The sequence below is a fragment of the Triturus cristatus genome, chromosome 7 (assembly GCF_964204655.1).
Source record: "Triturus cristatus chromosome 7, aTriCri1.1, whole genome shotgun sequence".
In the NCBI taxonomy this organism is placed as follows: domain Eukaryota; kingdom Metazoa; phylum Chordata; class Amphibia; order Caudata; family Salamandridae; genus Triturus; species Triturus cristatus.
This window is the reverse complement of record NC_140590.1, coordinates 937,105,812-937,133,632: the sequence shown is the minus strand read 5'-3', so window position 1 is coordinate 937,133,632 and position 27,821 is coordinate 937,105,812. Positions and strand designations below refer to the sequence as shown.

At 41.0% G+C, this 27,821-nt stretch overlaps 1 protein-coding gene across 1 annotated transcript in view; it reads right to left on the bottom strand.

The window, feature by feature from the left end:
• The window catches only part of LOC146810881 (electrogenic sodium bicarbonate cotransporter 1-like), a 358,834-nt gene that overhangs the window by 117,548 nt on the left and 213,465 nt on the right, over positions 1-27,821 (bottom strand). Inside the window, exons 8-11 of the mRNA XM_085617923.1 lie at positions 13,862-13,978; positions 11,914-12,088; positions 10,140-10,273; positions 3,975-4,246 (exon numbers count right to left, since the gene is read on the bottom strand). Coding sequence (XP_085474049.1) covers positions 3,975-4,246; positions 10,140-10,273; positions 11,914-12,088; positions 13,862-13,978 — 698 coding nt within the window. The remainder of the gene's footprint in view (positions 1-3,974; positions 4,247-10,139; positions 10,274-11,913; positions 12,089-13,861; positions 13,979-27,821) is intronic.

Sequence of the window (27,821 nt, the reverse complement as noted above, 5' to 3'; positions counted from 1 at the left end):
TGGGTAGAAGGGCATTGCCTTTATTGTACGCGTTACACTGGAATGGCCGTGACAGTATGGGATCGGAAATTGGTGCCTGGGTAGTGGGGTTTTCTGGTGCGGAGAGGTTGGGACACCGTAGCTGGTTTCAGGCCAGGCATGGACCGGGTGTGGACACGTACAATGCGGACGCTTGGTCTCGCTCACCATGGCGGAGATTGCATAGGCTAGTCACGGAGGTGCTGGCGGCGGGAGAATTGGGCAGTTGCGTAACGACGGTTGGGCGCGTGAAAGGGGAGGGGGGCCCTGGGCTTTTGTCTGTCTGGCTGCTGGCTGTCTTTACCGGGTTCTGTGGCGGATTATGCTGGGATGCAGAAGAAGGGGCGTCTATTGTCACGTTAAGGTCTGGGATGTACTTCAGGTCATTGCAAGTTTCGCAAGTGCTGGGTGCAAGAGAGGGGGAGGTTGCCCTGAGGGACGGGGGTGGGAGCGCGGCTCGAATGAGCCAAAACAGGCCCCTTGCCAGGTTGGGACTCATTCCGTTTCATATAGGGTGACTACTGACGTCACGAAATCAGGGCACAACAGATGCCAGGTACTCGCAGTAACAGGGGCCAAGCAGGACTTTTTTAAAACAGGTGTTTGGTGGGTCGAGTTCATGCGTTGTGAGTCAGGCTACATTATAACATACATTCAGCTACTGGGACGGGGTAGCATAGTGCTAATTTCTTGGTCTCATATATGTGTCTTTACAGGTGCGGTGGCGCGGCCTGCTGTGGTGGAATTTGCCATTTGAATCGTGGGACATTCTTTGGCATATGGGCAGAGCGTTATGAAATTCTCAAGGGAAATGTTTGAATTTAAGTGTGGTCTCATTGTTTATTTCGTTGTTCCTGGCACGATACGGGGGGTATGAAGGGGCACAAGTTGTGTCATAAGTTACGCAGAATGATGCCGGATGATATTCGTCCTGGTGGGTTGCTTATTCAGGTGGGGGAATAGGCCCTGGGTCAGTGTAAGGCTTGGCACTGTTAAAGGGAATGATGAGGATTCTCCTGGGGGGTCAGGCGTCAAGGGGCAGATGGCTAGATTATATGGACAGCATTCCTATCACAAGGCACTGGAGGGGGGCAGAGCGGCCAGGAGTGCTAGCTAAGGGGCCTGGGGTGACGAGGGGGACAGGTAAAGGGGGACATACGGAGCGTAGGCATGCTGCTGTTCATTTCATTGGAAGGGATGGGGGCACTCTTGTCACGTTTCCGGGATGGGGTTCAACTGCAACCAAATCCAGGAGGTTGGATGGGGCAAAAAAAAAAAACAAAAGACAAAAAAAAAGAAGAGGCCCTAGTTGGTGGGGGGGGGGGGGGGGGGGGGTCAGAAAAGTCTGGGGCCAGAATTTTCTGAGTGGCGTTCTCCTTAGTAATAGTTGGTAGATCTGTTTACAGTTTAAGTTTATTGGTTGAAAAATGTCACTCCGGGTACACGCAGGAAGGGGAAGTAACATAGGAAGGTTACATAGATCGTTATTTTAGGAAATGATAAGACGTTACACGTTTAATGAGTCAGCAGGGAAGACAGAGTTGGGGGTTTATAAATGGTTGCAAATGCGGAAACTTTAGGGGTGTGGGTGGGGGGTAAGGCAGGAAGAAAATATTTAGTGAGGTTTAGTTTTGTACGGCGCAGGCCAAGGATATTTGTTGTAAGGTGCACCTGTCTTCAATAAAGCGGCCTTTTTCACACTTAACAAACTGGTTGTGGTCTGTGCTGCACCCCCTTTGGCCCAAAGCGACGTGCTAGAGAAACAGTATAGCTTACACTTTGAGAAAACCCTGCTCCTGGCAGCCTCAAGAAGTTACTCCTGTCACTGATAAGTCAACATACTACACACTTTATCGTCATGACGCGTATTTCTCTCAGGCACACTCCTCTGAATTAGTTAAAAAACAACTTCTGCTATTAGGACTGAGTCTCAAAGTATTTGAGTCCTTAAGTGAAAGTTAGGCGTGCAAATACAAGAATTTACAAATCCAGTTCCGGAACGCAGAATGAGAACTGCATTTTCTCATACTGAAATTGTGCAAGTGTGGTGTATTTTCTGTATGAGTGCTCTGATCTTAAGGCGAGGTTTATGGACATGCTAGTGTGGCCCACCTTGTACATTCTAGGGTGGGCTCCATAAAAGTTGGTGAACTCCCAGAGACTCACAGGTCAGCGCAGCAAATATTAAGGCTGCATAGTCCTGAATACACCTTATGCCTCTTTAATCCACTACCAAAGCATGCTCATTTTTCTCTCTTTCAGGTCACTGCACTCTCCTTTGGTAACTTTTTATCTTGTCTTGCTCTACCTCTTTCTTTCCAGTGAATGTTTTCTTCCCTATCTTGCTTTCGGAAATATTTGATGAGGAAAAATATGTGCTGGTCCTCAAGAGTGAGAGCCGGTGGCCCCCATCGGCAACCAGGGCTCAAATTAAGCACTGGTGTAGTCCGTCACAGAAGTGATGGATATCCCGTCCATCGTATTACAAGTGCCATATGATATTATGCACTTAAAATATGGTGGAAGGGATTTCCGTCATGCTTGTGACGGAGTAACCCATCCACCAAAATCAAAATCGAGCCCCTATATGACGAAATCTACAATATATAAAAGTATTCTTTTTTTAATCATGCTCACAGAGAGTTTGTTGCTGCAGGAAACAATGAGAGGCTGAAGGAATCTGGAACAGCTTTTAAAATCCATTCTTCAGTCTTAAGATTCATATTATGCCTGACATTTGTTTCCTTTCTGTAGGTCTCTATCTTTTCAATATCCGGTAACTACTATTGAAAATCCACATTCAGAAACTTTGTAATGGCTGCCAAGCAAGAACCAGAGTAAGCAAAATATAATTGTGTTCTCTTTTCATAAAAAAAACATGGCGGCACACTGATAAAGCATTACTGGTGGCTCTAGAAGTAATACACACCTGAAAGACAATAACATTGAAAGGTCCTAGAAGAATCATTAATGGACTTTTCCTAAGGAAATTATCTTCATTATTATTGATATTAATAGATGCCATTGATATTTCGGGAACAATCTATATTACACAACACTATCAGGCACATGCATCAATGTTGGCTTTTGCGATTTCTTAATTGCGATTTTTAAGGAATCGCAATTAAGGAATCACAAAAGCCTATGCATGTAGAAATCGCTCTAAAAATAGCGATTTCTAAACATTCCTTAATTGCGACTCGCAATTAAGGAATACCTCCCCATTCATTCATATGGGCCTAGAGGCCCATAGGAATGAATGGGAAGACATTCTCAATTTACGATTCTCAATTAGAGAATCGCAAATTGAGAATGCAATTTCAAGGGCACCAGGGTGTCAAAAGGACATCCTGTTGCACCCCTGAAATCTGCATATGAGTACAACTTGCACACACACATGCCCCAAGGGCATGTGTGTGTGTGTAAAATGGAACTTTGAAAAATGCACTTTAGTGCATTTTTCAAAGTTTTTGCAAATTACCATGAAGTTTAACTTCATGGTAATTTGCGCCCCCTATTAGCAAAATCACTAATTGTTTTACTTTAATGCATTGAATTTAAGAAATCTCAATTTGCGATTCCTCAATTGCAATTGCAATTTAAGTATTCGCAATTTAGATATTACTTAAATTGCAATTTTTGCATTTGGGATGATGCATCCCAAATGCAAAAATACCGGTCGCAAAGGGGCAGATTCTGAGAATCTGTCCGTTTGCGACCGGTTTTTCTTTTGATGCATGTGCCTGTATATGTTTTATTTAAATGTTTCGATTTAAAAAAAAAATTAATGTCAGACATATTATTCTTAAATACATCACCTCTCTAGGATCCATAAGTAAGGCTATTAAAAAAAACACCACTTTTATCTGGTAACGGTTTTTGTTCTCACACACCTCTGTTGACACAATTAAAAAGTAGTCATTTACATACATGTTCAGAAGTAAACATGCTTTTACCTGCACTGGAAGGAAAGCATCCACAGCTGTAGACAGTCACATTATTAATGCTGTATGCCCAGTTTATGGGGAAGTTGTCTGCAAGCGCCACCATCTTCTTACTGGCGTCATAGATGAATATGCAGCTTATCAGAGCGCAGAAGCCTTCTTCTGTGAAACGGGTAAAATACTGCACCAGGTAACTGGCTTCAGTCGCAACTAAAATGATACAGTAGAAGGCCACCCAGAGCCCGATCCAGAGCCGAAACTCCAAATAATGTAGTTCGTAATCGCTGAGAAAAAAGCAATAGAATTAAGTTAAATATCACAAGCAAGTAAATTGCACTAATCAGGCTGACACATTTAATTTATCAGAGCTATGATCCTGTCTGTTCACCAAAATAAGGATAAATATTCATTTTGGATGGTTTGTGATAGACAAAAATCATGCCCTGTCTGACACCTGCTGCCTAACATATCATAAAATCTTTGCATTATATGCACACTTACAGTATACCATTGTTTCTGTATAAAAGATGTCTCGGCAGACATCATGCAGTTTGTTACCTTCACTGTGACTACAACACATGATCCTCAACACCTCCACTTGTTTACCTGAAATGTACAAATCTTATTAAAACTTGATCCTGCGACTAATGGACCGAATGTTGTTTCTAGCTGACTGATAATAAAGAACATACGGCCCTTGTAATATTTTTTAGAGATTCTGTTTTGATCAAGTGATGTCATGTCAGAAACAGATCATATAACCATGAGTAAAAGTGGTGAAACTGGCCAGGGTCTTGTGTAAAAAGGACTTAGAATTAAAATGATGGTCTTTATTTCACAAGAAGTAAGGTTTATAAAAATTGGCAACTGCTTTGCTGATGTAATTTATCTCTTATGTGTGTGTTTGGACGCTGACCAGATATTGATGAGTTCCTTCATTGTCTTGTAATCCCGCCGAGACAAATACAAACCATCCATTCTAACCCTAACAGAGAACCTCATCACAACCTTAGAGTCATCAATAAAGACAACCTCACGAGAGTGAACGTCATCCAGACTCCTTCCCCCATAAATCCGTTACGACTTAAATGTGTATTACTCAATTGCAGGTCAGCCAGTAAACACGCCTCTGATATATTTGACCTCATCCAACATCATTGTCACTGAAACTTAGCTAAATCCCGCCTCCATTCCTATCTTAGACCTCCTAGTACCTCCTACTTATGACATAATTAGGCTAGACAGAGCTCGGAAGCTGGGTGGTGAGTTAGCCTGTATTCATAGGAACACTCTCGATTTCTCACTTGGAGTCCTCTTCGCCTTCCTCCTGTGAATACCTTTGTCTCAGTATCTCAATCCAGGTTTGCAAACTTAACACTTTTTATCACCCCCTGGGAGACAATCTCCCCTTCATCGGGCAACTAATGGAAATCATCGCTGGCAATGTCGACTCAGACGCGTCCTTGGTGACTTCAACCTTCACTAGTCTAACCCCAATAACCTTTCGGTAACTTTCCTTAAATAATTCTTAAATGATCAAGAACTGATTCAGCACTGTGACCAACCAACTCATAAAGCAGAAACTCTAGACCTCATTATCTCGAAAGGACAGACCATCACATTGGATACCATTACCCTTTGCGATTGGTCCGACCACCACTGCATCCTCTTATATATTAACAGGGAGGTGTCGATGAGGAAGGGTCAACTAACGAGATCAAAGATCTTGAAAACGGACCTCAGATCAATAAACTCTGATGAACTAGCAGCCCACTGTAAATCTGCCCTTTACTCCCAAGCTGACCTGGTTGATGTTCAGTTACTCACCAACTCTTACAACTCGACCATCTCCAACATCATGGATGACATTGCTCCACTCCAACAAAAAAAGACCTCAACAAAAATATCCAAAACGTGGTACAACGACAATTTAAATACGGAACGCCGCAACCTTAGGGCAGTTGAAAGTTACTTGAGATCCAAACCCTCCTTGGACCAACTAAAACTCCTTAGAGATGTTAGGAGCTTCTACAACAAACAAATCAAGAACACTAAAGCAGACTACTTCAGATACCAACTTGATCAAGCTGCTAACCACCCCAAGAAACTTTTTGAACTTGTCAAACAGCAATCAGTGGTAGGTCTGACTCCGGAGGCAGCCCATCCTCATGCGACGACCTAGCTGCTTTCTTCACTGAGAAATCAAGACTCATCACCATTGAACTCGCCTCCAAGAAGGCTCTCCTGCCATCCCCCGGGTCCACACCACCCCTTAACCTCTCAGAAAAGTGCAAACCTATCAGCCTGAACACTAAGAACAATGCATCATGGGGCACCTTTTCCCCATTCAGTGAAAATGACATCTACAAGATTCTTCAGAATATTAACCCATCTAACCATTTCAGTGACCCGTTGCCCCCGGCCATCTTCAAAGAAATCAAGAATATACTCATCCCCACCTGGACAAGGATTGTAAACGCTTCTCTTTCACAAGGCATGGTCCTGGACTGCCTAAAAGCAGCTCAGGTGTCACCTATATTTTTTTTTAAAAACTAACGCAGATAAAGTTGACCTCAATAACTTCCACCGTATCTCCAACATCCCCAACCTAACCAAATTCATAGAAAAATGCGTACAATCCCAACTCTGTGCTCACATAGAGAACTTCCAACTCCTTGACCAGCATCAATCCGGCTTTCAGAGGGGCACAGTACTGAATCGGCTCTCACTCACGTTATGGATGACATTTTAAAAATGCTTGACCAAAATGATTCCTGCCTCCTAATCCTCCTTGACCTTTCCTCCGCTTTTGACACGGTTAATCACGACAACCTCCTATCCATTCTGAAGAACAGGATGGATTTCTTGGGTCAGGTGCTACAATGGTTCTCGTCCTTCCTCCACCACAGATCACAAAGAGTCATGGCTAACCACTCCCTCTCCCAGCCCTCTCCAGTACTTATGGGTGTCCCCCAAGGGTCATCCCCATCACCTATCCTCTTCAACCTTTTCCTGGAACCATTAGCTAATTCACTAAATTCCACGGACATTCTCTTCCAGATGTATGCGGACGATACGCAACTTTATTTGAAAATCTCATCCCCAGATAACATCATCACACTCAACAAAACCCTAACGTCTACCCAAACTTGGTTAACTGAGAACCCTCTCCTGCTCAACACCTCCAAAACTGAATTCCTTCTCATCTCTCCTCTGAACCACATCCCCAAGCTAGACCTTTGGCTGAATCACCTCACCGCTTCCCACGCACCCCTGTCATCATAGACTCAGCCAAATTTCTCGGAATCACCCGGGACAAGCACTTGAATATGAAAAATCACATCAGAAATGTGTCTATGGGAGCTAATCACTTGATGAGGACACTTAGAAATATCAAACCATTCCTTCCACAATCTGATTTCAAGCAGGTGGTCAAAGCGCGTGTCTTGCCAAAACTGGACTACGGCAGCGCTACGCTCGGTGGTCTTCCCAAATACACTCTGGCTCCACTAAGGGAATCACTGAACGCTGTGGCTAGACTGGTTACAGGTAGCAAACGAAATGAGCACATAGCCCCAGTCCTAAAATCTCTTAAATGGTTGCCCTACGAAGCTCAAATTCAGTTAAAGATTGCCGTTCTGACGCACAAAGCCCTGCATTTCAAAACTCCCAGGTACCTAGCGCAAAAGGTTGAATTATCTTGTGGTAGAGTCTCAAGAAGTGCCAACACCTTCCTCTTGAAACCACTCATCCTTAGCAAAAAGAGAACTTGTCACCGAGCCTTCTCTGGCGCTGCACCAAAGATATGGAACTCTCTTCCACCGGAATTGCACAGAATCTCCTCAACGACAGCTTTCAAACTGGAACCCAAAAGATTCCAAATGAATAATTTCTTACCTTAATTGGGCTAGGTTCACCTATTCAAAGCCATTGATCCTACAACCATTGTACCATCATTTGATGTTGTTCTTTTTACCGCATTGTGTGCCCCCCTTAGTATCCCGCTATATACCTGTTTATTGTATTACTCTCCTTGACTTATTGGTCTTGTAATTATGCGATTATCCCTGTTTTTTATTCTTACTTAATGTCGATATTTCATTTATGTCCTTCCTCCCATCCTTTGTAAAGCGCTTTAATATCCAAAGGAGCTCAGCCAGAGCTTTCGAGGCCGAGTCAAAACGAGTAAGCCCAAGCAGAACTCTGACAGCGGCATTCTGCGTCACCTGAGGTTTCTGTATGCTGTGCTTGCTCGCGCTGGTAAGAAGGGTGCTGCAGTAGTCCAGCCTAGAGCCAACTAAGGCCATGACCACTGTTTTCCTTAGTTCAAATGGAATGAAAAGGAGTACCTTTTTTAGGATTTTAAGGATAAAAAAACATACAGCTGTGGTCTGATTGATCTGTGATTCAAAGGAGAGCTTGAAGTTGAAGACGACACCAAGATGTTTTACCTTGCTGGCGAGTATTGAGGAGAACCCATGTAATTTGGCCACCAGCTGTCTGACCAGATGCCTGGTGTAATGCCGAACAGCATGACTTCTGTTTTTGACATGTTTAACTTCAAACAGTTAGCCTGCATCCAGTTTCCCTATATGACCCATACAGTCTTGAAATCGGGAAGCCTTATCAGTAGCTGAGCCGTTGATAAACACAATAATCTGTGTGCCGTAAGCGTAGGACACCAGCGAGAAACCAAAGCTTCTTATTAGTTTGGCTAAGGGGGTGACATACAGGTTAAAAAGACTAGGGCTCAGAGATAAGCCCTGCGGGACTCCACAAGGAAGTGAGAAATCCGGGGAAGTGAATACATCATGAGCCACTGATTGCGTCCTGTTGGACAGAAAAGATCTAAATAGGAGGAGTGCTTTATCCCTAATGAGGCAAGGCGTTCAACCAACACGTCATGATTGACCAAGTCGAATGCCGCTGAGAGATCTAAAAGGATAGGGGCAGCACTACCCCCTGTGTCAATGGTTTGCCTGAGTTCCTCCGTGGCTGTAATGAGTGCCAATTAGGTGCTGTGGTGAGCCTGGAAGCCAAGTTGCGAGTGGTCCAGAGTGTCTCCTTCCATGAGAAAGGAGGACAGTTCCTCATTTAGGAATCTTTTGATGACCTTAGCAGGGAATGGTAGCCTGGAGATGGGTCTATAATTGGAGGTGCCCTCTGGATCAAGATTTGATTTCTCAACAGAGGCAGAATGGAAGCTTTTTTTCCCCAATCGGTTGGAAAATACCCTATGGTAATAATTTGGCTAAAAATAGGCCAGATGGCGGATGCAATGGTTTCAGGGACCATATGCAAGATTTTTGGGCAGGGATCAAGGGGGGATCCAGACTTGATTAGAGAGAATAATCTGATGGTGCGGACGAGCAAGATGGATGGAAAGATGGGAAGTGTGGTGGTCAAGGCGCTATCTACTTTGGTGTGAAATGTGTGGCTGGCGCTTGGGCTGCTATGGGGCACAAAAGCATTGAAGACTTGTTTAACTTTAAGTTGAAAGGCATCAGCTAATTTATTACAGAATTGCTGGCTACTTTCTTGGACTTGAGTTTCCTGAAGCTTAGAGAGTTTTTTAACCATGGTAAAAAGTCTTCTAGCGCAGCCGTTAGCTGCTTCTATTTTTTCTTTTATGAAGTCTGATTTGACTTTCAGAATGAGCTTTTTATAGGTGTAAATGGCCTCTCTGTAGTTAGATTTAGTTTGGACATCCTGTGCTAGCCTCCATCTCCTTTCAAGTTTCCTACAGGTTAGTTTTTGTGCCTTCAGAGATTCGTTGAACCAAGGTTCAGAGGGGGATTGCTTGACTGAGTGCCACAAAGTCTGGGGGGCCAACTGCTGTCCGGCGAGGTCGATCCAAGAATGATAGCTCCTCAACATTATTAACATTATATTTAAAGAAACAAAGTACAAATAATAGAGCTGTCTTCCGCCATGTGTGAATGAAAGACAAGGACATCTGGACAAGCACCTGATAGAGGCCTCAAAGTGACTCTTTTTTAAATCCCCCTAACAGAATTAACACTACTTTCTTTGTCCTGTCTCTTCATCTGTGTTTGACTGACGACTGTGTTTTATTCTCAGGTTCAGACAAACAGAGTTTCACAAACACTTGCAATGATGTATTCGTTCTCTAAAGCACACAGGCCACAGTTGATAGATGGTTTCAAGATGACTTACACGCTGAAACTATACAGAATCCTTTCAAACACCAGCACAGGGCCGGTGCTACTCAGGATGGTGAGGGGCTGTCCAGAAAACAGGCAAAAGATTACTCCGGCAACAGCGGTGCCCAGGAAACTCTCCAGCACGCCCTGAAACAATAAAGATATGGCAGACAGGTTTTAATATTGATTGGTCAGACATAGACATGTTTCGGCGTGTCAAAGCGTACAGTGAAGGATTGATCCATGGAGAGTTTGATTTAAAATGTGAGAATGGTCTCCTGTGCATAATGTTTAAAACTCAACATTTTTTTAAAGTAAAACTCGTGAGATTTTTCTCTCTAACAATTTTTCTAATCCCTGTAAAGCATTCCAGTGGGCATCCAAAGTTTTATTCCAGACTTCATAGGTGTGAAATGCAATTAGCAGGGGGAGAGTAACGCTGAACAAGCACAGTCCATAACATTTGGCATTTTTAGATTCTGGCATTGTATTAAAGATGATTTTTATTTAAATGTGCTACATCTGGAAAAATATATAAATGTTAGTAGTTGCAATGTATACTAAAAATAGATTGTTATCTTGCAATTTCGAGAAGTATCATATTTGTAGTAATAATGACCCTCTACCCAGACTGTGGTACGGCGAGACTTCAGTATCTCACAGATATTCTAAGGCTGAGTGGAGCCCCCTGAACGATGGAGACCCCCATGCACCACGGGGGCCTACGTGACGCCCCTGCTCCAGGTCATGACATCCTAAGGATTTTTTTATATTTAATGTGCTTTAAAACACGGTTATGTTGCTTTGTCCTCCAGGTTGCGGCATTGCCCACGGAAGGCGACAGGTAATACACACTAAACACACGGGAGTTATGTGAAATGTTAAAAGAAAAAATATAATGATGCAATAGCATACATTAACAAGTTCTTAGATTCGTATTTCAAATACGTTGTTCTACACACATCTGTCACACTTTTACATTTGACCATCTCCGACAGACACCTTTCTTGAGACATAACAAGCACTTTTCTACAAACCGCTTGAGCATACTCTGTGCGTAGGGCAAGGCAGAGTGGAACCATCACAGGGGAGGCTGACACTATGCACAGTTAAGAGCACAAGGACAAGGCACCCTTGTTTGCACACTGAGCGCCTCTTAATTCACTTGTCTCCTACACTGAGAAAATTGATGCGACTGACAACACACAAGGAAAATGCTTTATAAACCTCTCTAAAATATTAGCACTGCGAAAACTGAAGTAAAATCAAAAACTGGTTTCTTTCTTGTCAAGACTTTTAATTCAGCATTGACTACACTACAGCCTTTCACTGGAAGGTGGTTATGGATTTTCAGCATGTCTTTGGAAGATTTAAAAAAAAGTTTTGAAATTCAAAATAAGCAAATCTGTTTTACTTAAACAGCTAATTGAATATATAGTACACAAAATTAATGGTTCATATTGGAGATACCCAGAAGGCAAAAGCAAATCTTTTTGTGGATTACTGTGGAGCATATTTGAAAGAATTTCTGTCTAATACCTAAATTCCACATTGTCATTCTTGTAATCACTAGTTAACAGAGAAATATATTATGTTATGCTAACAGGTAAAAAACATTGGTCTAGCATGCTTCCTTCCATTGGTGCGCCTATGAAAAATATTGTTCATTCAATTTTAGAACATTGAAGTCAAACATTAATACTATTTGTGAATTGTGCAGCTTTTTGCTTATATTAATGATTCTTTGAAAAAAGAGATAAAGTATTCAAATATTTTGTATTACCTACCTGCATGTTATCTGTTGCATCCCCCAACATACCGCCAAAGGTAATAGCATTCGTCACCGTTGCCAGGTATATAAACAAAATGGCGGCAAGACACTGAAGATGGAGCGCATCATAGAAGTCACTCCAGTACCAGGGGGCTTTTCTTCTAATATCTTGTATCAGTCCACCAAACAGCCTGTATACAAAAATCACAGCACGTGGACAACATGGGTTTTAAAATGAAACTGCCTCTTTAGAACATTAAAATATTGTGTACACATTAGAATAGTCCCTTTTGCGGCACTCTGGGGTTGCAGAAAGCAGACATGCATTTAACTTGTCATTTACATCGGAGACTTCTTAGAATTTGCAAGGGATTCTGAACAGTAGTTAAAAGAGTCACTGGATTGGAAAATGTACTCTAAATATTCGAACAGTAATACAATACACTCATAACTTTACCATCTAATTCTCCACCTTGAACTGTGATAATAGCAGGGACATAGCGTGTGTCCCACAAACTTGGAATGATCCCCATGACACTCAGTACAGCTGGTTTCCATGAGCCTGTTTTGTAAAAGTATGTTTTTTGATGTCTATGTAAAATGCACTACCTAACCAATATTACAACCTAGATCCAAACTCTCGAGCGATTTCTGACAGTCAAACTTTCCAATAGACGAGTGTGGGTTATTTTAAAGTCTTTGCAAAGCTTGGAAGAGATTCGTCGTCGGCTTGGATATGTCATAGGTTTTGTAGAGTGTGGCCCAAAAAGTTTTTCCCCTCTCATTATTCCATAAGATTTGATTTGGATCACGGCTCTATAACAAATTTAATAACCAGTTTGTCTTTACTCCAGAGTTATTTTCACAAACCAACCACAAATAAGAAGCTTCTGAGTCTTTCTTCTCCCTCCTCTCACTCTGTTTGTTTATGTTGCATACAACGATGTTAGGTATCATTTGAGAATTTATTTTATATTATTTATTGTGTGCTTTTAGGGATGTTTAGTGGTTTACATGCATAAGGTGGCTGATTTCTATTTTTGACATATTGCTCTCAGTTGAAATTGTAATAAAATACATTAATACATTTCTGTTGCATTGGGTTTGTGAACAACAGCAAACCTATGGGGAATGTGTCAAAAGAAAAAAACAAAAGCCCTAAGTTTGACACAACTGAATAGTTTGGGCACAAGGCTTAGGCAAAACTTGTTAAATAAGCCCCGAGTATGATGTGATTTGAAATACTTGCTCACACGAGGTGTATTTTGGCAAATTATGATGCGCAAGATTGTATTGATTTTGCAAATTCAAGGCCACACAGGTCTAATACTATTTGTGGCTTTGACATTACACTGTTCACAACAACAGAGTAATTCTTCCTTTGATTGAAGTAGATTTACCGAGTTCTCATTGTTAAATGATATTCCCTTTTTGTGTAAAATTTGTTACTTTTCTGTTCTTCTTTTCCCCTTTTGATTGAAAGCTCAAAATACGACATGTGGTTGGAAAATATTATGGGAAGATGTACCCATGGTGAATCTGTGGTGGCAATGCTTTTAAAAACATAGATTGCAAGATGAAAACCAAAGGGTGTTGGGGATAGTGAAGCAGTAGTGCGAGAGAGATGTGAAGGAGTTATATCTAGGCTTGCTATGAGGTGGGGTGCGATATGAAGAGATTCTATTCAATTAGAGATGAGTGTTGACGTTTACCAACATGAAGGAAGTGTTATAGGAAGACTTCCTGTCATATGTGACTCGTTCTCAATCTTAATTCCCTGTTGAGTTTTGCTTCTGCTTTGCTTAAAAGCAGACATTCAATTAATTAGGAAGCTGGCCAGGCATCATATCCCTTCCCCAGCTACTCCCCTGCCACGTGTCTTGTCTTTAACTATTACATCCCAGCTACTCGTAAGCTGCATTTCATCCACCTTTTTGTGAAATGTGAAAACCAACATTGATCACCTTCCGGTCCGCTTGAGTTCTTCGCTGACCTGCTGGTGGCCATGGGCTGGTCTTTCGTCGTGGTGATGCGTATTTCCATTGCAGTGAGCCTTAGATTCACGGTCCAACATCAATTTCCTATGACAATAAAACTGTGTCTTAGAATTATTTGGAACAAACTTATTTTTTGACAATATCGTGTTTCATGAAAAAAAACACAAATACTAAAAACCTGCAGAGTGTTCAACACACTATTAGCAATTTGAGAAAAAGTTACTTCATGTAATGTTGAACATTGGCCGACCATGCAGTATATGATGTATGTTGTTCTTGGCACATACCATAACAACTCATTTTTGCAGATACAAAATATTGTTATGATTTTATCATTCCTTTTCTAAAAAAGTTATTTTTAATTTTAAGCTTTCTATAAAGGACAAAACATTTTGAAATATGTCATGGCTAAATATAAAAGCCAGCTATGCACACACATTAACGTCTTCTCAAGTGAAGTTTTGTGTCCTTTCACTTCTTCAGACACTCCCCATATTCAAATATACCAATTTACAGTAAGATATTATAGAGAAGTGTCATATGCACCGCATAAGAGAACAATGTCCGACATATTATACATTCACATATCAATGCTAGTAGATTATTCATTCCAGGTTGGCATGGATGCTATTTTACCAATCCAAAGAACTAATGCGGTGCTTGGATGGGCAAAAGGCTTTTGTCATTTTTGAGCTCAGCATGGATGGCACTTGTTAACCCTATGTTTAAAGACTTTGCTATAATAATATTGAAATACTTTGTCACTTTCCAGCTCAGCATGGATGGCAATGTGCTAATTCCATGTTTAAAAACTCTGGTAGCAAAACAAACATTTAAGGTGAGCAGATTTACAGTGCGGGTGGCGTTGTAAAGTGTTCCATATAAAGGAGCTGCTCTCCGCCTAAAACTTGGGCACTAGCCAGGGTTTCCTGCTCCTTCTTTTTCATAATTATACACATACACACACAAACACACATACACACAAACAGATGCATGCGCACTCACACACACACACACACACACACACTCTCTCTCTCCCTCTCTCACTACAGAGGCTACAGTTAATAAGCCACAGAAAATAAATGCTATAATAGGGCACTGCCCAAACAAACAGAACTATTTTGTTTGGCAAGAAAGACCTATCAATTAGAAGCAGTGCTCCATATTCTGGATAAACAGTTAATATTAATTATATGTTTACTGATAGGTATTTTACCGAATATACAATAGTGTCAGTCATGGATCATAATTTGTTTTAAAATTTGTATTTTCATTTTATTGATAATAAACAACAATGCAGCACTATCAACAAACGGTCGCTCCGCAGTACAGCCACTATACAAGACATTCAGATGCTGTAGTATTAGCAAATTACATGACACAATTACCATTCCCAATTATAGTAACAAAGTACATGGTGATGTCCTTCCAGATACAGATGTGGGAGTGTCAGAGGTACATCTAAAGCTCAGTGTCCTCATCATTTAATTGGACTCCTGCAGGGTCCAAACATTTCTTATGCAAGGCCAACCAAGTTTCCAGATCATCTCAAAGTTTTTCATCCCTCCTACTGTGATTTATACGTAGCTCTTCTTCCAACAATCACTCAGCTACATCCCTGTTCCAGAGTTCCTCCGATGGCGTCCTCTCTCCCACCTCTGTAATAGCCACCCAGCTCCCGGCTAATAACAATGCCAGCTGTAGAAATTTGCCTGATATTTTACATTCCTTTGGCCAGCTAATGTTCCCCAGTAGACAGAAATGTAGGTTAAAGGTATCTCAGTGCTGTGGTGAAATTAAGTTTATAAACCACCAACATCCAGAAGGTTTGTACTGGGGGCATCCCCAGGCCATATGCATAAAAACTGCTCCCAAGAAGCTGCTTTGAGGGCAGGCAGCAGATCTATTTGGGGATACCTGCTTAAAGCCAGAGGTGTCACATAAGTAGGATGAAGAAAGTTAAAGCGTATTAATTTAAAGCGAGAATTGCTGGAGACTATCTCCAACAGGTTACAGATTCGTGCCCAGTCCCTGTCAGAGAGTGGCCACCCAAATCAGTTTCCCATTTCTCTCAGGCACCCAGAGGAGGGTGAGCTACGTCTACCTTTATTTCTTTATACATCAATGAAACTAGGAGCCTCCCTAAACCGTAGTACAAGAAACAATGGTCGCAGCGGTGCACAATTTAAAATCTAGAACAAAGCATCATCATATAATCAAATCTTACAATCGGTTATATTCAAAGCATACTGATTTATTCAGTGAAGCAGCATGAGTAGTCTGCACAGTTCTATATACAATGCTGGTGCTCCAGATGGAGATGAGAAGAAGGTGTTCAAAAAGAAAGGTGTGCACTCGTGAGGGTAGGAAAGGTCATGTGCAAGTGAATTTGCAAGACTGTCTTGAATGGGAACATTTGTTGTCACTCTAACGATTGATCACCATTTTAAAGTCCTTTTTATGGCCTTTTATGTTTTTGGTTCACAGTGCAATTTAGGAAATGTATCAATTATAAGTGTAAGGCGATACACGGCATAATTTGAAGGAATTTATTTCAGGAACCATAGCCGATATACGCCGTAATTTAGGAATTGGTTTTATCCCGCTAAAATTGTGTGTTATGGATTTCTATTTTTCTTGATATGGAACAATAATGAAATTTGCACACATTCTGACAAGATTACATATTATGCAGTCTTGGTAGTTTAGCAATGTATATAACTTCTGCTTTAGTTACAGGGATTTGACTTGCGGTTATACACTCCAATATGGCGCCTGAATTTCTAATCAGAGTGGCCCTTCTTTGATTTTCAATGACAAATGCATCATGTGACCTTGTACGTGAATTTTAAAAGTTTGCCGCTTTTTGTCGCGTAACTTGTAAACATTTGACTAAGGCGTAAGCCGAAACGTGTCATGTTGATTGGGGATTGTACGAATTAAAAGCAACTTTGGAAAAGGCAAAGACCCCTGTAAGTGCTTTCTCAAGGCCGTAGAGGAGATGGAGTGAGCGCGCACATTGCACCTCCACGTTATGAGCACCCGTCCACGAGTGCGCTGGTCTTGGGTGCAGTTGGAGCATATATATATATATCTATACAAATTCACTTAAAAAACCATAGGTTTCACACATGTTATAGTTAGCTGGACATTTCCCACGTCAGATATTACATCACTGTATTTAGACACCTATTTACCCATGTCTTCTTCCATTAATCTTTAGCTACACATAAATTCCAAATATTTATTTTTCAGAAAGACACATATGTAATCAGTGATGTAATATCTGACGTCATCAGCAGAGGATTGCGGTCGCGTGAGTTATAGTTGCCTGCACTAACTATAACGGGGGAATTTCATTGGTTTTTTACGAGGGAAATGTCCAGCTAACTATAACATGTGTGAAACCTATGGTTTTTTAAGTGAATTTGCAAGGTTTTTTAAATGCTAATTCCTAACTATAACGTGTGTGAAACCTATGGTTGTTTAAGTGAATTTGTACGGTTTTTTAAATGCTAAGTTATGTATTTATTAATATTTTTTTTTTTCAGGTTCTTCACCGTGCGCGCACGGAGCGCGCACGGTGCGCTTCGCACGCCATTCGCGCTCTGTGGGCGCTTAGTGCGCTTCGCACACCGAGCGCCCACGATGCGTTGTGCGTGCCGTGCGCACACAGTGCACGCACCCCGTGCTTTTTCGAAAAAAAAATAATGTTTTTTTCATCCTTGGGGGTCCTTCAGTGACCCCCTGACAAAGGCTAGGGGGTCAAGAACTGTCCACCCTGCCCCCTTTTCACGTTCTCCACCTTTGTTTTTCACTGCCTCAGACTGCGAGAGACAAAATGGCGGCCGACACTTCCTGATTTCGACCGATTCGAATGTTTACTGACATCTAACAACCAATCAGAATTGCGCTCGTGCACGTCACCGTGCGCGCACCGTGCGCGCACGGTGCGCGCCTATAGATATGTATGTACTTTTAACTGCAATTTTCTCAGAAACTAATGAACAGATTGACTCCAGATATGCAAAAGGCACATCCCTGACCTGAGGACTACCTCTTTGCCAAATTTCAAGTAATTCTGTTCAGCCGTTTGGGCTGTACCTTGGACTAAAGGTCCCTATAGAAAATTGCATGGGAAAAACGTGTTTTGGGACCCTCCTTTTTTCTCAGCCCGCGCTTGACGAATCCCCCCGAGACTTTCAGGGTAGGAGCGGAGCGGAGCGCCCCACCTATGTTAAAAATTTCGCGAGGATTCATCAATCGGCGCCAAAGTTATTCCAAATAGAATGTTGCAGATTTCCTATGGAAACACGGTCCTAACTATAACTATCTACTGGCGACCGCCAATAGATTATATATATATATATATATATATATATATATGACGATACTTCAATACAATCTACAATTCACAGCATATTTTTTTGTAGATTTTATACTTTGATAAGGAAAAAATGGTTGTTACCAATTTTCGAGAAATTAGATTTTAAAAAATGTCGACCAGCATTTTTAGTACTACAATTTTTAAATAATGAATTCGTTATTTGGTGCCTGGCAAATTTTTTGAAAAGCGTGGTAAAATGTAGGAAAGCTATTATATTATGAACGAGGTGGATTCCCTAAAAGTAGGAATACTACTTCCATGTAAATGTGATGCTCTTTTTGGATTTGTATAAATTGTGCACATCTTTTAGCTTACTATGTATTTATTTATGATGATGCTTTTATGATTATTGTTAATAGTAATCGAATAAAGTTTTTTCATTCATTATATATATACACACACACACACACACACACATATATGTATTTGTTGAATTTGTATATAATTGTAAAAATATAAAATACAATAAAAGTATTAGTTTAATACATGTTTTAAAGTAAATATATATATATATATATATATATATATATTAGTTATTACATTTGTGTTTATCTTTTTTAAATTTAGTTTATTTGTATATTTGTTAAAATGTATATTAAATCTATTTTTTTAAATTAATTTTATTCTTTAATATATTTAATATTTATTAATGTATTTTATATATATAAAAAAACGATATTTTGTACAACTATATTCATGACATCGATATTTTTTCTATATATTTTTGTACTTACCATTATAAGTTTAGGATGTAGATATTTTTAACTTCAATATTTTGGTCACAATATTTTTGTATGGGGATATTTTGGAGGTTGATATTTTGTCAGTGTACCGTGTTGTAACTATCATTGGCTGTCTGCCAGGGGCAATTTCCGGTCCAACCTGTGGTGGCCTCCTGATGAGAGCCTTGGCACTACTTTTACAAATTAAGCACTACTCCCAATGCTCGGAGCTCCATAACCTTGCCCTTAGTAATTTCATGAAATCTCGAACTTTATTGATTCTAGAACATAAAATTAAACGTCAGATGTATTGTAATGACACCGAACAGGTTTATTTCTTTATTTATGTTGTGGTTTTGTTTAGCATGAACAAGACCAGAAAGTGATGGAGCACTTTGCAAAGGCAAAATTAATAAATAATAGGATGCATGTAATATACAATATTCCTACTGAGCAGATCAGTGTTAGAGGTACAGAAATACATTTGGTGCCAGAACAGTTTTAGCATCAGTACTGTGCATTGTAATCTATACACGTCAGACTTGATGGTTACCTGCAAAAATAATTCTCAAGAATTGATTGTGCAGTTGTGAGTGCAAATAAAGGATTATGTATTTGAAAGTGTTAGGATTGAAGTATCAAGTATTTACATCAGGGAAAAAGTCGATCTGTTAAGTCGCTCATCTGAAGGGATTCAGGAGTTAGAAGGATTCAGAAGTTTGTGGCTCTTGTAGTTGGAAGTAGCAGTTGATTAATAGGCTTTTAGTTCATATATGACTATCTCGTAGGATGTTATGAAGCTGATATCCAGAGGGTTTGAGTTCCAAATTCTGCAGGTGCTTCCTGAGAAGGATTGTTGGATTATTTTAGATTTCATAAAGACTAAATTTTCCAAAGGAGAGTTCCAGAACTTTCAGTTGTCGACGACCATCTGAGAGCAGGGTGGTCGATACTTTGTAGAATTTTCTTGCTCCTGAGACCAGCCTGGCTCCTTCCTGAAGGGCAGAATTAATGGGGGACAGGTGAATTTTGGAAATACCTACTAATAGGGAGGTGCTGCATCCCAGTCTTATTACCAAGGACTGAGCAAGGTGTTGAAAATCAGGCTCTGGGATTAATTGTTTTCTTTCTTTCTGAAGTTCAAGTTGGAGTAATGCACCCTTGGTGAGTTTTCAAATTCTTAAAAATATCAAGAAAGTTCTCTTAAAACGGAATCTTACTTATTTTTTCTTCTTTTTGATGCACCAGAATACACACATGTTCTTCTACATCCCAACCCTAGTAGCTCAACCTTCTAGCTCACCGATGACCCACTATCATTCTCCCATATCAACTGCTACTCTGTGCCTCTTGCCTCTTTACAATCTTTGGTGTGGCTGAACGATTAACTTTGAGAATACAAGAAGAACTTTCAAATTTGTAGTTACATATTCTGTTTTGTCTTATACAAGGTACCACCTTGGAACCCAGGGGATAAAGAGACCAGGGAAATTGCCATCTTCTGGATAGCCTGACCACACAGCATCTTGTGGAAATTTTCTGTATAATGCTGGTCATGAAAGTGGAGAGGAGGAGTGAGACGTATTCAGTGACCTCACCTTTGAAAAGTACGTTTATTGGTGGTTAAGGGAGAACATTTTCAACTATGGTTGGCATGGAACGTCACTGTTTTTCTGTATACCCATCTTAGACTTTACGTTCCTCTTGTCAATGCGGACCTGTACATACACCGTATAGAAGAGATTCTCTTCATCTGCAATAATAATAAATAATCCTTGGATTTGTATAACACGGCAAATCACCCGTGGGGGTCTCTAGACGCTGTCCATAGGCACAGGGAAATTAAGTGATTTGCCCAGAATCACAGGATGTTGAGCTGACGCTGAGTCATGATCCCGGATCCCCAGCTCTGAAGTTGTCAGCTCTGACCATTACACCACACCTCCCACTATGAGAATACTTACAAAATGAAAGAATCTATCTGTGAGAGAAATCCTAGGCCTACAGCTGAGAGAAAGAAGATTAAGACAATTGTGGCAAAAATTCACTGGTTGTCTGCGGCTGACAAACACTTTCAGGTTTTGTAAGAAGCCCACTGGAAGTTCTAGGAAGAATGACCTTACAAACTGGCCCAATCAGTTGTGAAAAAATGGTGTCTTGAGCCTTAAACTGCCCTATCAAACAAATTACATTGCGCGCGCTGCAACGCCAAATGGCGATGCAGCTCGTCCAATGTAATTAGTTTTATTTAGTTATTTATTTACTTACCTCTGGTTGGCCATATGCAGGAGTTTACTAACCCTCACCCTGCCCCTCCCCCGCCCCGCGTCACCGCCCTCCCTTGAGGAGCAGCCACTGTCCAAATGCAAACTCCACTTTTCTCCGTCGGTATTTTTTGCTCCGCTTTCAAAAAGCACTATCAACTAAAGCTGTCACTGATTCTTTATGTGGGTTTATGTGGTCAATTGGCAGCTTTACTTGGTAATATAAATTCTGCCACTTTGGTTTTGAATTAATAGTTGACTGAAATGATGGTGATGTACAATTGACTAACATTCACTTAAGCTAGATGATAGTCTTGTTAGAAGCAAATAAGCATATAAGTCTTCAAGGGGAAATGGTCAATGTTGTCTCTGGTTTCACAATCTGCAGCTTAGTTGTTTTATATATTAATTGAAATCAAATAAATAAGTGATGTTTTATTTCTTGTGTTTTTTGTAGTTAGTTAAACTTATATTAAATGCATTTTTTTAGTTTTTTTAAAGTTATGTCAAAATTGTTTTATAAATATATATTTATTTCTGTAATAATAAAGATATATATATATATATTTGTAAAGCACAAACTAATCACCCCTAAGGGTCTAAAGGCACTGGGGCCGTCAGGGAGATTAAGTGAGCTATTGCCCAGAGACACATGATGCGGAGCTGGGGTGGGGTGCCGCTGGTGCCGGGGATCAAACCCAGAGTCAGCCGCTCTGGCCGCAGGTCACCGATTTATCACTGAATACGGTATACTATTGAAACGGATTTACCCTAAATCGACATGCTCTGCTTGAGCTACATTTAAAGAACCCTTTTCTCGACGAGAACCAATTACTAGTTTTAATTATTTCAGGACTACTGCTAACCAATGGGTTGTTCATAGATGGAACTCGTAAGTTACAGTAGGTTTTTCAGGTAGTATGGATCCTCTGGTTGGATCAGTTAAAGTGATGGGCCACTGCTTGTTAATGATGGATCTTCACTGTTGTTTCTGTTTGTTGTATGTAACAATTAGCCTTGCATTGGTCTCATCACTATTTGTGTTGTGTTTTTTATTCTCGTTTTTATTCTTACTGATCGAACCGTCCCTAAATAAAATGGTCTCCCTATTTTCCTGATTGGCTCTTGTAATAGCTCGACTAAGGGTTTTTGCCAAATAGCCACGAGCCAAGAATCTTCGTTTGACTTCTTCCTCAATTCTTCGCAGCCTCAGCATTTCACCATATAGAATTCTGTCTTTAAGGTGTCTGGGGTGGAAACTGCTAGCGTGCAGTATACAATTACCAACTGTTGTTTTTCTGTGTAGTTGAGATTCAATTCTGTTATTTTCTATATACACCTGCACATCTAAAAAGTCAATTTTTTGTTTGTTTATGTGTGCTGTAAATTCCAAATTCACTAAATTACCGTTGATCATTTCCACACATATTTCAGCTCTCATCACTGACCCCTTACATATGTTGAACATGTCATCTATATAGCGAAGCCAACAGATAACATGGTTCGGGATCTGGGTACCAACCTGGAAGACATGGGAGTCCAGAAACACAAGATTGACTGTGGTGCCTGGTTGAATCCGCTTTGGTCACGTGTGCTTCGGAGCTCTGTAGCGTACCCTGGCTGGAGGTTAGCATTCCAGCCTTCTCCAACAGGAACCACTCGCCAGAGCCTCAGCGCAGGTTGAACTTCCGGGTAAGACCTCATTTAAACCTGTATCGTTCAACTCGACGCTGCTTCGTATTGAGCCCTTGTTCACGATTCCGGACAAGTCCCTGTGCTACTCAGAGCATTCCGCTCTGATTCTTTGGATTGTGGTGTGGCGTGGTGCTACACTGCAGCTCGGTTGGCTGATCCGCTTGCTCTCGTGAGTACTATCGAGCAATACTGGATTTTGACAATTTCTGATGTGTATTGGAGTGCTCCAAGCTACATTTCTCACGTGCGCAGGAGCTCTTATTTTTGGTAGTTATAGCGGATGCCAATAGTGGAAAGCAGCCCTCATTGTGGTAGTGAACCACATGGACGCTGTTTAAGCAGCCAGTAATGCATGCACTGGAGCGCTTGCATATTCAGTGATATTGGATTAGGTACTTAGTGGCAGTTCATTCACCACTCTTTTCTACACACGGTGCAGTGCTTGGAGTTCTGTGCATCATTTTTTTTAACCTAGTTATTTTCGTGCATGGAGCACCTATGTTTATATATAATTTCAGCGCTGGGTGTGCCATATCCCTAACCTTAGTTCACTGCATGGGAGCACTTATCCAGACATCCCTATTCAGTGGAGTTTTAACTGAGTATCCCTTTGAGGACAAAATGGCGGTTGGCATGGACCACATTCCAAGGTTATTACAAAATGGCAACCTGTACCTCCTTTTCCTGTGTGAATGTGTTCCTGTATGTGAACTAAGGGAATAGGCTTTCTGATGCTATAGTTTGTACCCAGGTTGAGGTGCCCTAGATGGTTTCCTGGTTTCTCCCTATATATTTTTTATTGGGATCCATCCTCTTCATAATGATGGATTGTTCATACCCAGGTTTATATCCATTACCAGCATTGGGAAGAGGAGCACATTCTTGCCACAACTAGAGTAGGTTCTGACCTCGATCCTTCTTGTTTTAAGGTCAGAATACAGAAGAACACATTACTACACCATCTAGGATTTGCTCACCTGACCCCAACCTTCACCCGGGTCTTCGTGTTTTTTTTTCATATACTAAAGGGAGGTAAAGTATGGTGGAGGTTGTTCATATCGTCTCTGCAGGAATGCCTCACGAGCATAAGGCAAAGCTCGCAAAGCTCCGACAGGCCCCCATGACAACTCCCCTTAGTTGTTAGAAAATTTCGCAATTAAAACGAAAATAGTTATTTTCAAGCACCATCTGATCATGGATAAAAACATTTTGCTATGACTATATAGCCTCAGCGGTCTGCTTCTGAGATAATATTCAACTGCTCTCAATCCATCTTGTTGCTTAAGGCTTGTATAAAGCCAAGTTATATCCAATGCTATTAATAGATATTCACCGTTCCAGGATATATCATATTCTTCTGAGGAAATCACCTGTATCTTGAATAAAAGATGGTAAACTATGCACATATTTCTGTAGAAAAACAAATCAACATATTGGGATGTTCTTTCAAAGATACTATTTCTAGCCAAAATTATAAGTCTCCCTGGTATTGGGACAATATTTTTATGACCCTTGGGGTGAAAATAAAGGACCAGCATTATTGGATAATTGTTGCAAAGAAACAGATGTTCATCCATTGTTAGTAGTCCTACATTTTTCCACCTTGGCTGTTAGTCTTGAAATTTGCTGTTTATGTCTCTTATGTTGTGCATTTCTCTGTAGCATACGTCATCATTTAGATGTTTATAGGCCTCTGTCAGGTATTCTGATCTCAGCCACAACACAATATTACCACCTTTATCATCGTTTCTGATGATTACTTGATTACTGTTTTGCAACTTTTTAATTAAGCTGTAGTATCTTTTGTAATGATCATTGAATTGTCTATTTGCTCTGAGTTTTATGGCGGTGTTTCTTGATTTCCTCTGTTATTTTAACGTTGATTATATCAATAGCATTACGTAGAATCATTGGCATAAATGTCGATTTAGGTCCAAAAGGTGTCTAAATGTAGCCAAATACATTAAGAGATTGTTGTTGTATAACTTGTTCGGTTGATATTGTAATGCCAGAATCTGTCTCTTCATTTTGCAATTCCTGTAGGTCACATTTGTAGATTGTCCAAGCGAACACTGCCCTCTGGCACTTCTCTCGTTGTTGATGTTTTTTGATGTCTTGGTCTATGATATTTAGCAGTTTCAAATTCTAAATAAATTTGAACACGGCAATGGGATTTTGACTGTAATTAAAAGCACTTTCCTGACAATAAGTCAATCCTAATGATAGTAGTTGGATTTCTGCTTCATTCAGCTCGACATTAGACAGATTGATCACAATGTTACTGTTGTTTTCAATTTTTCGTCTCCATTTGGCTCCTTGTTGCTTCTTCTAACTTTGGGGTCGATTGCGATCCGCCCGCCACCGTAACGGATAAAGGGACCGCCCGCAATAGGTGAGGCGGTCCCGTCCTTGCAATTATGATGCGCCCGCCACACTGGCGGGCGCATCCCGTATTTTTAACATTCCGGCGGGCGGCGCTGCCAGCAGCACCCGCCACAAGGTTAAAAATGCAAGTTGTGCATTTGAATGTACAACGTGACAGGCACCGTGCAGTGCCTGCCACGTTGTACATGCAAATGCAGGGGGGTACCATAGGTACCCCCCCATGTGTACCCCCAACACCCTGGGGGCCCGCTACCGGCCCCCAACACAGAAGACCGCATGCCTTTCCATGGCGGCAATGCCGCCATGGAAAGGCTGAGGACCGCCTGCTACATAATATCAATGGCGGTGTCTTGCAGATACCGCCTCCATGTTATGGGCTTTTTCTGCCCGGTCGACGTGTCGACCAGCGGACGGTCTTTCCGTCCGCCGGGCTCCATCCGCCATGGTAATATGGCGGGGGTAAATGGGTGGCGGGCGGTGGATTATGGCGGTGGACGCCAACGCCATGCGGGCAGTGGCGATTCGCCTGCTATTGGTAATCGACCCCGTTTGTTTCTGTGGAGCTTTCTCCTCCCTCGTCGTCATTTTGTTCCGTCTGTTTGTTTTGAAGTTTTGTCTTCATAGTTGTAATGTTTGACAATGATCGCGTGGTAACAAATCCAATTCCTCTGACAGGGTCAATTTGATAAGACCCCCAGTTTGCAGTGATGCCGGCATGCTGCCAGATTGCTGGTGGTGCTTGGAAAAACAGTGCCACCGCTGGTGCTACTATATCAAGTATCCCAATTGGAAATAAAATTACGAGCCACAGAGCGGTGCGAAAATATTTATTGGAAATACGAGGGCAGAGCATTCCCTTAAGGATTGGGAAACAATACATTTTTAAGGAGTCTCTGGACATATATGGAAGGCGACACGTTGTTTTAAACAAAATGAATTTAGTAGTTGCAATTTTGGTTTGCGTATATTCAAAGATATTTTAAACTTTCTTGTTGCAGCAGAGGACTGGATTTATATTCCAGTCGGGTTGTCATGCATGTCATTGTGATGTGTAGTGGAACATTGCAGCGTAAGCGGATTTTACATATTACAGGAACACTGGCTGGATGTTATTTTAGAATAACTCATTTAAGAGTTCTTTTGCCAATAATTAGGATCTATTTTCTGGTGTTCCTGTGTCCAGGGTGACCTGACTCATTAAACAGGTTATATTCCCCTGACTTCGATTGTGAACTCTGTCTTTTAATTAAGTTTAGAGAGGTATTTTGACATATGTATGAGTGTGTGTTTGTGGTGTGTGTATATATACACATTTATGTACGTGCTTACATAAGTATATATTTATATGTAGTATTAATTATAAGTGACATTTATTTAACTTACATTACATTAATTTTATTTATTAAAATATTTAAAATGTACTACTTTAAATTGGAGCTATATCACAAACTCGATATTTTTGTATGTTTGTGGATGATATTAATGTCCGCAATTTATTTTCACAACATTTTTGCATGTACTATTATAAGTATAGGAAAACAATATTGTAGTAAACAATATTTTTGATACAATATTTTTGTTAATTATGTTCTTTACCACAATATTGTGGCTTTGATCCCACATACACACCTATCAAGTAACTTCAAAATTGTGGAGTCTCAATATTGCACAAGGCCCCCCATGTACTCACCAACCCCATAATGTAGTTCATATTGAGAATGGGGGCAAAAATGGTTATATTATTTGTGTTACCCTGGACACGGACCAGGGAGGGATCAGAGATTGTCCAATAAAGAGTCTTTAAACTGGTCTTGTTATCCCTTGTAAAGGAATCTACACATTTGTTCGGGTTTCCCTCAAGTACAATCTCAACACAATACATTTCAACCTGCGACAAACATGTTAGGGTCTTCATCAGGACATAAGGCTGGAAAATGAGGGACTTGGAAATAAGGGTGTGAGTTCATAATGAACTGGTGTATTCTTGTAAGAATTAAGGGCCTGATTATGAGTCCATGGACCACCAGACTCACTGTGGGGGCGTCCCAGCTGCCACATTACGACTCAAGTTCCTCTCACCGCCAGCCTTTTCATGGCGATGAGCCCGCCACGAAAAGGTTGGCAGTGGGGATCAAAGGGGGCCCTTATAGGGCTCCCATTCCCCCCGCCATGGGGATGCATACAGAGGGGCACAACATGTGCTCTCCTTTCTGCTTGCACCCCCAGTTCCAGCATAACATGGACTTTACAGTCCAAGACATGCTGGAAATGTTTTGCCCTTCCCATTGCGTGCCCTTTTCAGGGCACCACCATAGGAAAGGCAAAAGGACCATCCACCTGCACAACTTAAACTCGTAATCAGGCGGGCGGTCCATGCACAGCTTTGATGCAGCAGTGACGGCGGAGGGCCGGCGGAGAACAGCGCCACAGTCGCAATCAGGCCCTAAGCTACTGTTAATATGTTGGGAAACTGT